At 40.6% G+C, this 15,501-nt stretch overlaps 2 protein-coding genes across 3 annotated transcripts; both read left to right on the top strand.

Annotated features, from left to right (window-relative positions):
• Positions 1-782: 782 nt before the first annotated feature.
• LOC146386508 (SRSF protein kinase 3-like) lies at positions 783-9,073 on the top strand. Its single transcript, XM_084927605.1, has 15 exons — positions 783-919; positions 1,831-2,082; positions 2,164-2,272; positions 2,360-2,447; positions 2,727-2,814; positions 2,977-3,083; positions 3,216-3,378; positions 3,502-3,527; positions 3,633-3,689; positions 4,641-4,971; positions 5,150-5,247; positions 7,192-7,299; positions 7,428-7,497; positions 7,574-7,666; positions 7,853-9,073. Exons 2-15 carry the CDS (start codon positions 1,863-1,865, stop codon positions 8,035-8,037), a joined length of 1,743 nt encoding a protein of 580 aa, XP_084783731.1. The 5' UTR covers positions 783-919; positions 1,831-1,862; the 3' UTR covers positions 8,038-9,073.
• A 134-nt stretch (positions 9,074-9,207) lies between these two features.
• On the top strand, positions 9,208-15,437 carry comtb (catechol-O-methyltransferase b). 2 transcript variants are annotated; one of them, XM_084927608.1, is made up of 6 exons: positions 9,208-9,314; positions 10,441-10,612; positions 14,371-14,488; positions 14,583-14,776; positions 14,879-15,010; positions 15,100-15,437. In XM_084927608.1, the coding sequence occupies exons 2-6, from the start codon at positions 10,442-10,444 to the stop codon at positions 15,277-15,279; spliced, it is 795 nt and encodes a 264-aa protein (XP_084783734.1). In that variant the 5' UTR covers positions 9,208-9,314; position 10,441; the 3' UTR covers positions 15,280-15,437. The 2 variants fall into 2 exon arrangements, with proteins under 2 accessions (XP_084783734.1, XP_084783735.1); XM_084927609.1 differs by lacking the exon at positions 9,208-9,314 and adding an exon at positions 9,370-10,282.
• The last annotated feature ends 64 nt before the right edge of the window (positions 15,438-15,501 follow it).

The raw sequence follows: 15,501 nt of genomic DNA, 5'->3' as shown, positions 1-15,501 counted from the left end.
TTTACATTTAATGTCTAAAAACAAAACAAAACCCTCGTTTAAAATAAAGCTGAAATGAGTATTTTGTTGTTTTAATGAAGTACTGCAGAAAGTAAAAATCACAACGATTTAGTGGTCATTAAAATGTGTTCAAAATCATGGCGCACTGCTCTCCCCTACAAAAGCTGCCTTTTATAGGTTAAAGTATCTGCAGTACTGGTCCTGTATTTACTTTAAAAAATAAATAGATAAATAAAATATATATTTGCAGTGTTGCACAGCACAAGCGTAATATCTATTTTTTTTTTTTTTTTTTACAGGAACATACTGAGTATCATTCTTCTCAAAATGAAAATTAGTTTGTCAGAAAGTCGAATACAAAGAAATGAGAAAACAAGCTCCTTACCACCTCTGAAAATCGAGCTAGTCGCAAGATAGCAATAATATTGTCAGAAATGCATGTCTGCTACATGCAGGCAGGAGCACTCTCTCAGAATCTTAAGCTTCTGCTCGACTCTGCTTATGAATCATTAAAGCAATGGTTGGGACTTCCAGTCATTCAATCAATACATTGTAACACATTAGTATGGATTTCAAAATGTTATTTGGTTTTCATTTGTACCTATTTTCAGTAATATCAACCTTAATATCAGCAGATTAACTAGGCATATAATTCTTTTCTTTCTCTCTTTTTTGCCATATTTTTCAAGTAACCTATATTTGACAACAACATAATGAAACTGGAAATTGTGTTTTTGGTGTGCCACCCCATGAAAAAAATCCGGATGCGCCCCTGGTAGCAGGAGCGGCAGGCTGCTATTCCTGGACCTGAGTGTGTTTTTCCAGTCGCACAGAGGAGAGCGGGCTGAGAATGTCCTCGTGTCAGGCTCGTTCATTTCCCGCGTTACAAATACTAAAAGTGGATACATTGCACACAACGGTAAGTTGCTTCTTCCTTGAACGTGGCTGGGTATTTAGAGAGGGATAACGGTTTCCGAGTTGATGTACTCTCGACGTCTCCCACGGGAAAAAAGCCCTTTCGGAATAAAACTTTTCGAGGAAGAAATGGCAAATTTAGCACATGTACAATACAAAATACCTTACAAAAGACATATGTGCAGGGATTGAATGTCACACATTGCAGAAGAATCTTTAGCTAGGCGGCATAAAGAGGAAGTAAGCCAAAGGGCTGTTTTCCCCTCTCTGTTTAAAGCTCCTTTCCTGTCAGTGAGCCGATGATTTTTTTCATTCCTTGCTAAAAAAAAGGTAAAATGAAAAAAAAGAGTAATTTTTAAAGTGACTTTTAAAAATTTCCTCTTGTGTCAGCCTACCAATTAAAACTTTTATAACCACACACACCACGTTCAGCTATTTGTTGAATGCCATGAGAGCAGTCTAGCCTGCATGTATGTGTCTAGCCTGCATGTATGTGTCTAGTTGTTTTACTGTCTTGCTGAAACTGAAGCGCTGTAACTGTGATACAAATGTGAAGTAAAACGAACTAGTTTGCCATTGCTTGTTTACAGCAGTGGCTCCTGCACTGCAGCAGTTCATGCAATATCAGTAAGATTTCAGTTGCAGCTGGCTGGTGTCACGAGCTATTTACGTTGACATGCCATTCATCCAGCTAAAAATAATCATACACATTCACTGGCTCTTTTAAAATGTCATTGCAGCAACCTGCTGCAGTCAGTAGCTAACAATGCAAACCAGCTGCCAGACTCCAAGCCAGTGAACTCTTGCTTTACACATGCGGGAAATGATTTAGGACCTCCTTCCTTCTTGAACCTATGCAGATACATTTTTGTTATAAGCTTCCTGAGTGCTGCTGTCTTCTTGACCCTCCTCCAGCTGGGCTCGAGTTCATCAGGCTCCAGATAAACATGTCCTCATCGTATGCTGCAACGATAGCAGCGCTGATTACAACAAACTCTTTTAATCCACCCATCAAAACCAGGACCCACGCCACTTCTAACACAGCACGGACTCGTAAGCCTAGCCAGGACCACCGCTGCCCTCAAACTGTACAGAGGAATGCTGTTTCACCTGAGCCTCAGGGATTTTACGATGAGCAACAGGAGAATCCTGCTGACTATTGCATAGGTGGGTAAGGCACCGACCCTGAAATCCAGCTCCCCTGGTTGAGATCTTCAATTTTCACATCTGCTGCGTATTTCATTGCAGGTGGTTACTACCCTGTAGAGATTGGTGACATTTTTGTTGACCGTTACCAAGTTGTTAAAAAGTTGGGATGGGGTCATTTCTCTACTGTGTGGCTCTGCTGGGATATGGTGTAAGTACAGGTTTGGCCCACTTGACTTTTTACACAACAATTATCAATATGATCCAGTAACTCACTGACATAATTGTTTGCATGCAGGAAAGGGCAATTTGTGGCTCTGAAGGTGGTGAAGAGTGCTCAAACATTCACAGAGACGGCACTGGATGAGATCAAACTTCTGAAATGCGTCAGTGTGGTCACATTGCTGTCAGATTCAAGTCATTTTGGAGTGCTCTTAAAACACTCGTGTAACAGAACTGGCTTAGGGTTAGGCTTAGTCTGGCCACGAGCGGAAGTCTGAGTAATCAGCGTGTTTAGTGGTGCAATGAACTGCAAAGGTTTTCTGCAATCATTTTGCTATTTTATTTCCATCACTGTGGAGTCACAATAATGTCACCATGTTATGAAATCATGTGTCCTCTTCATTTTTATTTATTTTTTGTTCAATACGTTGTTTAATCATCAGGTAAGAGACAGCGACCCCAAAGATCCTAAACGAGACAGCATAGTCCAGCTCATTGATGACTTCAGGGTGACTGGAGTGAATGGAGAGCGTATCCTTTATAAAGATGGTCGATCACAATTATCTGCTCCGCATCTTGTAGTATTTCATTGAGTGGTGCAGATCTTGTAAGTGTATTCTGGCTTCTTCTAAATACCCAGGGTATAATATTCAGGTTCTGTGGTATAAAAGCAGGTCCTTAATTGCTCAACAGATGTGTGCATGGTTCTGGAGGTTCTTGGGCACCAGCTGCTGAGGTGGATCATCAAATCTAACTACACAGGCCTCCCTCTTCCCTGCGTTAAGAGCATCCTCAGACAGGTTTTGTGCAATCCTTTATTCCAACCTTTGAAATGGTCCCCTGTCTATGACCACTATTTGAGGTTTTTCTGTAAACAGAAGATCTTCTGTCTTTGCCTATGTCAGTGATTTGATTACGGTTCCTTCTCACAGGTTCTTCAGGGTTTAGATTACTTGCACACTAAATGCAAGATCATTCACACAGACATCAAGCCAGAAAACATCCTTCTGAGAGTGGATGAGGTTTATGTTCAAAAGCTCGCGGCCGACACCAAGCTGTGGCAGATGCCCACGTCTCCTGTATTCACCGCACCAGGTTAGCGATGTTGTGCTAATAATTAGCCTACATATGACTCAGTTATATTGTGTCTCAGGAAGTACCTTAACTGCTGTTCACATTTGTGCCTTTTCCCCCTCCTGATGTTTTTCCATTTGCCAGTGAACACAGTTTCCAGAGAAAAACAGGTGTGTATATGAAATATATTCCTCTGATATTATTATCTTATTAATACATTTTTATTCAGCTCTGATTGTATTATGACCTTTACTTTTATGCTTTGACTTACTTAGAGTGCGCCCAAGTTACTCGGAAAGCTGACTGGGGTTTTCCACACTCTTGGGGAGTGGGTAAGATGGAGTTGGTGTTTTGCTTTTATACTGATGCATCTTATAAGCTCCTACATCTTTGTCAAACTGTAACAACCGGTCTTTTGCACAAGCACACTGCACTGAGACTTCTGGATATGGGGAAAGTTACTGTTCATACTTGATTTTTATCAGCAGTTGCTGAGTTGCTGAGCAGTTGTGGCCTCTTCACCTCAGTCAGAAAATATGCTCTGCCTATTTCTGCATTTGTAACATTCATATAATCAATAATTATGGCATTCATATTGCAGCATTTCTTTCTTACTACCCACTCAGGTGTGTGTAACTTTTACAGAGAGTTTGGGCAGAGATTGGAGAGCATGTTATATGTGTTCATTCTACTATATTTTTCTTTCTTTCTCATCCTAAAGAGACACTGGAAAGAGGCGTTTGCAATATATGCACTGCATTTATAAAAAGTATCTTTGTAAACTCCTGTACGCAGTGGAGTACAGACAAGTAAAGAGCAGGTTATCATGTATTTAGAGAGTACAGCTCCTATGGTGTATTACTTATGGTATATATTCTACAGTAGGCAACTTACTGTGACTATCAGGACTGGGCACTAAGCAATGCTGAAACAGTAAGCAGACACAACTGATTATTTTGATGTCCTTCCAATAGCCGCTGTTGTGGTTTCACCATAGCTTGTTGTCAGCAACCTGCTCTAAATCATATGGATTAATGTGAAAACTTTATGATTCACTGCTGAGGTATGAAATATAAAAACAATGCTAAATACGTGCACTGTTGTCTGTGCACTTAAGTACTAATAGAATATGAAACATCACTTGTAGTTGCATTATTCTGCATTTTTGCTGGAAGTCACAAAGCAGGCATGGATTTGTGATAAATCACTAAGCACATTTCTTATTAATTTCTTCGGTCCGTGCTCTCTGCTGATTGTTTCCCACGTATGACTGTGCCCTACAGTCCAGCAGGATTTCCAGAAGTCCAATTAAGCGACTGACGAGGAAAGACAGAAGCCGACGAGGCAAGCCTGACGTGTCCGTTTCTGTCGGTGCTACCTCTAGCACCCATGGCTCCACTTGTCACTCTAAGCTAACAGGTTCTAACATCACTGTAAGAAGACAGACTCTGCTGTTGGAAGACAGATTGAATTTAGCTGCACACAGCCTCAGAGACTCCTTCTGCTCGTGTCCAGACCTCAGCACAGATGCTGCTGTCTCTGGATCCAGATCATTGTTATTACATCAGACTGCAGACAGAGATTCTCTGCTACCTTCACCATCATGTCCACAAGGTGAGTCTAAGAAGATTTCTTGGAGGGAAAGTAACTCTAAAGCCAACAGTTTGTTTCCTCTTTCTGTGGAAACTCAAATCTGTAATTTGGGCTGTGTGTTTACATAAACTGAAAGGCTACATGGATCATAAGTAGTAAAAGTACTTTCTTAGCTATCATGTTGTTTTATGTACTTAAGGCACCAGTGACTCAGATGTTATTCTGGACCTACTGAAGCCTCACAATGCTGACAAAATCCTCATCAAGATTGCTGATCTAGGCAATGCCTGCTGGGTGGTGAGTGAATTTATTTTTATTATGGAATATGTTTCTGTTTAATTTTGATTTCTAGAGAATATCTGAATTCCAGATCACACGGTTGTTGCCTTTCAGAGTTTAGAGTTGAGTTGGTCTATGTCATACCATAAATTCAGCTGCAACTGCCCAGGGCTTTGTGCTTCAGGATTCTGGCTTTATTAAACCTTTAAGTATTTAATATTATAGTATTATTCCCACATTTAATCAAAACACACTCAGAACTTTGAAGTAAAATGCACTCTGTTTCATAAATGGCCACACGAGTGCATTAAAAATGCTTCTAAGTCATCATTATGATACAATGCGGCAGGTGCACGGCATGATAGCCATATTTACGGTGCCCTGTGGTGAAAACACAGCTGCCATATGTCGCTTGTGAGACTGTGTGGGCTGACATGTAGCTTAAGAGAGGCGTATGTAGCAATCCTGAGCAGTTCATTACAACTGATGGTTTCCGTTTTATTTGTCCGAGTCAGAAAAACAGATCAAGATGCTATTTTCTATGGTAACATTTTAAAAGCATGCAAGAAAAATAACAATTATTCTGTAACCTATTATGGTATTTATCCCTGCTGTCAATGAAATGTCTATAGAATAATTATAATCTGAATATAAACATATAGCCACAGTGTCACAAGACAATTTTTTTAAATGATATTTGTCAGGGCTTCAGGTGGATTGGATTCAATCGCAGACCTCTTGACTAAAAGTTTAACAAGTTTATTTACAGCACAAACAAACAAAAATGTCAAAGTTTAGGGTGAATGTTAGAGAAAGTCAGGAACAGGAATAGGTGAGCTGATCACTTGCAGGTGCATGGATCCAAAGGGCACGAACCAGGATTAGTCCCACCCTGAACACAGAAATCAACATGTCCAATATTCTCAGTTTCAGGTTTTCTTCTTCAGACACAGCAACTATTTTAGTAGCTGTGCCATTTGACTTTAAGATGAAATGTTCTCAAAATTCAACAGCACAAAATGTTGTTGAAAAATAAAAAAATTTCCACTACAGTAGATTAAAATCTGACTTTAAAAAACAGTCTGCTTTTCCTACTTTTCTGCTGAGTGTTATCAGCAGTGCGTCACCCCTCCTTTATGCACATCTGCAAATCTTTGTACACGGATGGGGGCAGCTCCCTTACATTTACTGAGATCGGCAATTGACTGTGAGTTAATTAATGTGTGAAAATGGCTAACAATCTGTACAGCATCGTTGATCACCGATTCTAACTTGTGACAAAACAGATGACCTGTACAGGAAGGTTGTGGTGGGGAGGTAATAATAATATATTAGAGCGACGAACATATAGACCAGAGTAGAGGGTAAATCACCAAATCTCCAAAGCAAATCCCACCCTGGCTGTACGTATGGCACTGTACGCAAACTCTGGAAGTACTAAAACCTCACTACCCTTTGAACGAACTCTAATAACTTGGGTCATTCATGAACTTTTACTCCTATTATTTGATCAAATTATGTTTATAACCTTATAGATTGCTACATACGCCTCTCTTTATAACCTTAGACCAGCGGTCCCCAACCTTTTTTGCGCCACGGCCCGGTTTATGCCCAACAATATTTTCACAGACCGCCTTTAAGGTGTCGCGGATAAATACAACAAAATAAAACCAGTACCGGTTTATTCATAACACACGTGAAAAGACCCAGGAAACCGAGTTAACGATTAAAAACGATAACAAAGTAACGCTAAAAACCGCTAAAAACCCTGAAAACCATACATTTCACACCCGAGCCTCAACTCTTGCGGCCCGGTGCCAAACGACTCACGGACCGGGCCCAGGGGTTGAGGACCGCTGGCTTAGACAACCATGTGCATATAGATTAAGGGTCACAGGTCTTTAATTTAATATAGAGAGATTTTGTGCAGCCTTGTATGCAGCTCATCTATCTTGTTGCCAGCACAAACACTTTACCGAAGACATCCAGACGTGTCAGTATCGTTCTGTGGAGGTCCTGATTGGTGCTGACTATGGCACACCCGCTGACATCTGGAGCACTGCCTGCATGGTGAGCTAAATACCTGGATATAAGTGTAAAAACAAAATAAAAAAAGAAGAAAGAAATGAAGGTCACACATCTCATTGACATTCATAGATTCACTACAACCATTTTTATTTTTGTCCCTCTCTGTGTAGGCTTTTGAATTGGCCACAGGGGACTATTTGTTCGACCCACAGTCAGGAGCCACATTTTCCCGCGAGGAAGGTTTGTGGTGTACACAACATGTCTCTTGTCCTTGATTTATGTGCTTATAGTACGGTGTGTACTCATGTCCTTTCAGATCACATTGCCCACATCATTGAGCTACTAGGACCTCTTCCATCACAGTTTGCCCTCTCAGGGAGGAATTCTAAACGATATTTCAACTCTAAGGGTAATTTTGTGTCATTGTGCGATCACTTTGTTTGTTTTTTATTGTAGTTTATAATCATGAAGTCCCTTCATTCTTGGTGACTGACACAGAAAGTTTTACCTATTTAATTAACTCTCTTATTAATTCTCTTACGCAGTTCATCTTTTCCTTCCTAAAAGTGTTCTGGTCCGTTTTCCTTGTCTCCAGGACATCTGCGACACATCTCAAAGCTGAAACCATGGGGCCTGTTTGAGATCTTGCTGGACAAATATGAGTGGCCACGGGAGGAAGCTTTACAGTTCAGTTCCTTTCTCTTGACAATGTTGGAACTGCTGCCAGAGAAAAGAGCCACAGCTGCCCAGTGTCTAACTCACCCCTGGATTGCCTTCTAGACACACTGGCTTTGTGACATTTAGAGCCCAGTGAACTATCTCTGTGATGGGATTTGGTCAGCGGTGGGTGTAGCCTGGTGCTGGCATCATGAGCACAGCTTTTGATATAATGTTTATTAGCCTGACTTGGGTTGTTTGGTCTTTTGTTAGCTGTCTAAGTTAGGCAATGACCAAAGTACAATTTTGTCCTACAAGAAAAGTGCCTCAAACCAAGTGTACAATATCCTTAAGTTTTGATAACAGAACAGAAGATTTGTTTTATTTTTTTCTTCTAAAAAAGCAAATGAAGACCTCCCCTTCTTTATACCCAAGTATTGAAATGGGAACAGTGTAAAGCAGGATTTATGATCCCGCAAATATGTCCATCTGCGTACACATTTCTATTTGGGCAGAGGGGGGAGAAGGGTTTTCACCCACCCCAGATGTGCTCCAGTTCAGTCCTCCAAGATCCTAACTGCATGTCGCTGGATGCAGATGATGTAAGCATCTGCTGAATGCTGATTGGTTGACAAGTGGGCTGGAAAAGAGAAGGGAGCAACAGCAGAGTTCACCAGGAACAGGAGATAAAAACTTCAAAGATAAAAAAATGCATAATGAAAAGCACAGAGAGTGGCTACAGTGGACATGTTTCATTGCTTTTACTACTCTGTTTCACTTCACCTCTTTCTATGTTGTAACTTTGCTTTTCTCTGTGGCTGGTTGATGTTAAAACAACAACATGAGAACCCACAGACTAGTTGTACCACATATTTGTATACTGCCTCCATCTGGCAACAGAGCTCTCTGCAGGCAGATGGGCAGTCCCTGAACTAGAGTAGACGACAAATGCTTCCTCTGCTAGATTATAAATCCCACTTAGGTCTGAGGTGTAGAAGGGGTGTCTTCACACAGCTCATGTATCAAATTAAAATTATGAAATGTAAATAGGATAATTACCCACTAAGAATATCAGGGCAAACACCTACAAATGATAAAGGTGATTTAATCAACACACATATTTAACCCTAATAAATGATGAAATGCTATGCACAACAAACAGTGCGCCCTGTTTTTGTCAAGACTGAGCAAGTGTGAGTGTGCTGACTGTTGAGATTAGGTCTGCTGTACATTCCTTGCATGCTCACAGCACAGCTCTGAGTAGGAGGGTGGATGGAAGAGGAGGGAGGAGTTAGCCTCATGTAAACGTAGGCATGTGTCCGCCTGTTAGGAAACCAGCAGATTTTCCTCTAGCGGCAGGGGAAGCGAGAAGAGAGCTGAGAGCGAGCCTGCCTGCGCACGTAAGTCTTCTATTCTTCTGTTCCCTGGGATTGTAATAAAAAGTAAGATTTTAAGAATGCAACCGGGTTTTTTTTCCTAAGAAGAATTAGTCCTGCAGTTGCTAAAGAAAAACCACTGCTCAGTCTGGTTTGAATTCATATTATGGACTGAAGAGTTTGCGAAATAGTATTGTGAAATAGTGTTGTGAAACTGGGGGACATCAATGGTAATTCCTGTAACTGACGCGGATTTCAGCCATGCAAAGCCAAAAAAGCATTTCACAAATTCCCTTTTTACCAGTTTTGTTGTGCCTTCTCTGTTTTTGTTCCAGTGGAGTTTGAATTCAGGTAGATAGTAGGAAAAGCATGCAACTTCATGCAGCTGTTCATCTGCACAATGATAAACATGCATGTGTGTGTTTATGCAGCCTTTCTAAAATTCCATTTTATTTTCTGAGCCTGTTCTTGCATGTTCAGAAGAAGCCAAAATAAAGGTTAAAGTCCCAGAGCTCTGCCTTTTGTGACACAGCTCTTAACCCCCGGGCAGTTGCCATGCAACTAAAACTCCAAATCAAAAGGAATTACCTCAACAGCCAATGGTCTCCCACAGTTGTATTATTAGTGCAAGGTAGAGTTGTTTCCAGCCATGCTTTTCACTGCTTTCCCACAGAAGCAGCTTTTGTTTAGAATTCTGGCTGTGCTCCCCCTCCCCATTCACACCCTTTTCTTACCCATTTATCTGTGCTGGAGAAATCTAAACAGACTAATTGCTCCTGAGAGGAGGAAGGTTCACACAAAGCACTGTGTGGTGTGCTTTCAACTGTTTATTGGAGTTGATATTAAATGATATCCTTCAGAGATATCATCATATTGAGTTTCGTGTGGGTGTTCATCTTGGACATGGCAGCGGCGGTAACAGCAGCTGATAGTGAAGCAGCAACTGTACACTGCATAAATACCCATCTCATTAACCCAACACAAAGGGAAAGGTAGGGCGAGAGGAGACGGGAGAGGAGCTTTCATTTATCTCATGCAGATTTGCCGTTATTGCACTGCGTCTGGGGTTCATTTATCATTGTCCTTTTCCATAATATAGCACTATACACCATACCTGCACTGAACTGATATTTTTACAATCTGGTTGCAGCATGTGGCTGACTCTTCTCTACAGCTGCACAGGTGGAGCAGCTCTTCTGTATGCTCTGTACAGATGGCTGATTCCCACTGCTGTGCAGTATCATGGAGGACTGGCACTATTGTGGCACGACATGATTGTGGAGCGAATGCTGGACACACTGACCCAGTCCACACGTCCTCAGGTGCGCCGTCCACAAACACTCACCTCTCACTGATACAGTAGTGTCAACCATCACATACTATGTCGATGTGATTTAGTTTAACAGTGTATGAAGCGTATAGAAAAGGTATGGCAAAACCAAGATGGAGAGAAAAAGCAAAGCATGTGAAAAATATAGTGACCACTCGCAGATAGGCTGCAACAGCAAAGGTTCACACTGGGCTCCATTCGTGTCAGGTAAGGACAGAAATCTGAAGCTTAGTGGATACGGGCTCACCAAAACTGGAAAGCAAACAGCTGAAGAAATGATTGTGAACAATAAACTGTAAAAATATCCGTGGCATCCACGAAGAATATAGCATACCAGATTCATGGCAATAAATCTAATAGACAAACAGTAATGTGAGGCAATCTGCAGAGTCGTCTACCATTTGTTCCACTCAGTAAAAACTACTTTTCACTGAAATTGTCAAAACTTACTTGTCTGGTTTCTTATGTTTTTCTCATGTTTTTCTTCATTCAGCCTCCCTTTTTTTGGGTGGGGTGGGGGTGGGGGGGTGTCGCGGCAACAGATAACTATTACAAAAATGTAAGAGTGTCATGCACCTAAAATTCTTTTCACATACACAAGTTGGAAATGCAGCGATTTGCAAATATATTTATTAAAAATACTAAAGACGTTCTATTAACAAAAACTATTATGAACCTAAAGTTTTTTTTATTTAAATATTTTTAAATAATTTAATTTTACAGGTTTTTTGAGTGTGGAGTCAGTAACACACTGCAAAAAGTAGAAAAAGGTAAAAGCAAAAACAGGACTGGAAAAAGAGTTGAAATGCTTAAAACATAAAATGAGTAGAAAATGGAAAGAAAAGTTAAACTTATAGTTTTAGTTGAGCTTGTGCATCCAGAAAGTATTCACAGCACTTCATTTGTTCCACATTTTGTCATTTTAGAGCGTTATTCCAAAATGGATTTAAATTCACCTCAAAATTCACGTCACAATTCCCCATAATGTCAAAGAACAAAAAGATGTGCTTATGTGTTGTCATGAAATCAAGGGCGTTTTCACACCCGTAGTTTGTTTATGCTGGTCCATATCAGTTGATGAATTTGAGGTTTTGTTTTTTTTTTACCATGGTTTGGTTTGTTTTCACACAGAGAAAAATGTAAGTGAACTACAAGTGAACCTAAATGTTTCACTACAAACAACATGAGAGTGTTCAGTTCGCTTATTGGCCAGATGTGTCCTTGGGGGGACTATTGGAGAACTATTAAAAATTGGAGAACATAGAGAATTTACGGAATCTCACGGCTAGTTGCTAGTCTGTACAGACCTTTGCACATCTATAATACCCTGCCACATCCCAGAATACAAAGTATACATGGCTACGGTACATTTTTTAGCTCAAACTTGCAGTGTAAAGTGGGTGGTTTGTTTTGGATCAAGGCTTGGATCACATTCACACCCTAAATGAACAACACCAGTACATTTGCAGATGAGACCACCTACACATGTGTCTCGGTGTGGTTGTTTTGGTCTAAACCCGAGTGTGATTATGATATTCTGTACAGTACTGTATACTATACATCCACACAAACCGGAAAAGGGGGATAACGAAACGATTCGATTTAAATGGACTAAACACCACAGGTGTGAAAACACACTAATTAATAATTTAATGAAAACCAAATGACCCTAAAGACACTATTACTTTTAATATCATTTTTTAGTTGCGTATGGGGCTTAGGGTATGAAATACACTCACCGGACACTTTATTAAGTACACCTTGATAGTACTAAATTGGATGCCTTTTCCCCTTGAGAACACCATTAATGCTCTGTGACACAGATTCAACAAGGTGCTGGAAAAATTCCTCAGAGATTTTGTTCAATTGTTGATGACAGATGGGGTGGTCTTGAGTATTTCAGAAACTGTAGATTTGCTGGGATTTTCCACACATGAGCATATTCAAGGTTTATAAAGAATAGTCAGAAAGTAGTAGGTCAGATGGCCAGACTGCGTTGAGCCAATAGGAAGACAACAGTGTGTCAACATGCAGACTCATTCCCACAAGGTATCCATAAGAGCATTGGTGATAGGATCACATGATAGGATTATACAGTTGCTGCAGATTTGTTGGCCGCACATCCATGATGCAATCTCCTGTTCAACTAAGGAGCTTGGAAATAAATCTTAAAGATGTCCTATTGGAACGGGTGATAGTGGGGGCCGTTTGAGTATAGAAAATCCATTGTCAAGTTTAATAAACCAGTTTGAAAGGATTGGAGCACTGCAGCCTCCCTGAGAATATTCCTGTAGACTCTGTGGGGTTTAAACGATTCTTATTCAGTACGAAAGGGCAAAAGTGTGCCAAGAAAATATTGCCCACACGATTACACCACCACCACCAGCTGCCTAAACCCTTGATATAAGAAAAGACGGACTTCTGTATTATTTACAACAAATTCTGGCCCCACTATCTGAATGTCACAGCAAAAATTGAGACTCACTAGATCAGTCACCGTTTTTAGAATCTTCTATTGTCCAGTTTTGGTGAACCTGTGTGAATTGTAGCCTCAGTTTCCCAAAAGAAGTGGCACCTGGTGTGGTCTTCTGTTATTGTAGCCAATCTGCTTCAGGTTTGGATATATGGGTTCAGAAATGCTCTCATGCATACCTTGTGGGAATGAATCTCTGCAAGCTGACACACTGTTGTCTTCCTATTGGCTCAAAGCAGTCTGGTCATCTGACCTACTACTAGTACTGTATCATCAAAGCATTTTCTCTCACAAAGCTGACACTCAATTAATATTTTCTCTTTTTCTGACCATTCTTTATAAACTTTATATAAGCTTGTGTGTGGAAAATCCCAGCAGATCTACAGTTTCTGAAATACTCAGACTAGCCCATCTGTCACCAACAATTATGCCACGGTAAAGTCACTTAAATCACCCTTCTTCCCCGGTCAGTTTGAACTAAATGCCTAAATGTATTGAATTGCTGCTATGGAATTTGCTGGTTAGATATTTGCATTAAAAAGCAGTTGAACAGGTGCACCTAAAATAGTGTCCAGTGTTTTACAGAGCTTTAGAGCTGAAGCACAAAAATAAGCAAGTAACGCTCCATTCTTTAGCAGATAGCTGTATTAAGGGCCCTGGCGGCCCAGTATATTGTGTGTTTGCTCTAATAAAAGTGTAAGGCGACTCAGAAAGACGCGTGGGAAGAGGGTGCAGCCTATACTGCACCGCTTAATGAGCTAATGTGAGACAGCTGTGCTGGCTGGGAGCGGCTCCTGGGAGTGATTGGTTGATGGGGATCAGGTGTGCAGCGGGAAGGAACCCTGCTGAGGTTGGACTAAAACCTAAGCTGGCTTTCTGAAGTCTGTTTTAATGTAATAACAAGAAATAACACAAGCACAATTTCCCCTTTAACAATATTTTCATAAGAGGGAAAATATCATTTGATTCTGTCTCATGTTGAAAAAATGAGTATCTAGCTCTTATTTATAGTGTGCAGACCACAATTTTCTCTTGTTGGACATCTATGAAATGTGTGAAACACTGGAACCACAATCATAACACGAGAAGTGATAAGATTAACAAAACTATATCCATATGTGTTTAAAATCCCCTTTAAAAATTCAACCATCAGATCAAAATATCTGTGCCAATCCAAGTATTGTCTGTTATAAGTATTTAATAACTAATTGATGCTCGTAAACTCTTATTGAGGTTTTATTAAATGGTGCTTTTTCTCCCCCTGCATCTAACTCCAGCGACTCCTACATGCAGTACAGAAGAACGCCACTAGAGGGGACCCTCGCAGCGTGGTGAAAGCCATCGACAACTTCTGCAGACAGAAGGAATGGGCCATGAATGTCGGGGATGAGAAAGGTACTGACTTCCCAATGATATGCTCAATGAGTAAAATCAGTTCCTTATTCGATCTAACTATATATTTTTAATATTTCTTTTTGTTTTGTCATAGGCTGCATTCTTGACTCAGTGGTGTCTGAAGTGAATCCAGTCACTGTGTTAGAGCTGGGAACCTACTGTGGCTACTCTACGGTGCGCATCGCCAGCCTTCTTCCTCCACGCGCCAAGATCATCACTCTTGAATTTAACCCAGACTATGCCAAAATTGCTCGTCAGGTTATTGCTTGGGCAGGACTAGAGGATAAGGTAATGAGGAGCTCTAAAAAGAAGCTGATTTGCATAGGGTATGCATAGGGTCAGATTGCAATATTCCATTTTTATTTTCTATTTACTTATTTTTTTTAATAGATCCAGGTAGTTGAAGGCCCATCTGGCGAGTGGATCCCCAAAATGAAGGAGCAGTTTGGGGTGAAAACATTTGATTTGGTTTTCTTGGATCACTGGAAAGATCGCTACCTTCCTGACACAAAGCTGCTAGAGGCAAGTCTGTTTGACTCATCCTATACTCATTAAAGTCTTTGCTTTTTCTGCCATGACTCCAGTTTTGCCTTTCTTCTTTTTTGAATCAGGACTGTGGCCTCCTAAGGAAAGGCAGTATCTTGCTGGCAGACAACGTCATCTGCCCTGGAACCCCTGATTACCTTGAGCATGTTCGAAACAGCCCGAGATACAAAAGCCAGTACTTCAAATCTCATCTGGAGTACACCAAAGCGGAGGATGGCTTGGAGAAATCTGTCTTCTTAGGGTAGTTTTAAAGGGAGAAAATAACCCCTATTTACACAGGTACTAGTAGACCTCAGACCTTCAGAGTCTTGGGTTTGCAGACTCTGCAAGTGAGGAGGAGAATCTGTTTTGCTTTTTTTAAATGTCATAAAAACTTAAATTAAAAGTGACGTGTAAAAGAAAAGCTGTGTTGTGAGCTTTAATTTCCACTGTATGAAGACTTGATGCACTCTTTGAGATGTCCATAC

The sequence above is a fragment of the Perissodus microlepis genome, chromosome 5, assembly GCF_051167445.1.
Source record: "Perissodus microlepis isolate ML-2025 ecotype Zambia chromosome 5, ASM5116744v1, whole genome shotgun sequence".
Taxonomy (NCBI): domain Eukaryota; kingdom Metazoa; phylum Chordata; class Actinopteri; order Cichliformes; family Cichlidae; genus Perissodus; species Perissodus microlepis.
The sequence above is the reverse complement of the archived record's forward strand: the minus strand, read 5'-3'. Positions and strand labels throughout refer to the sequence as shown.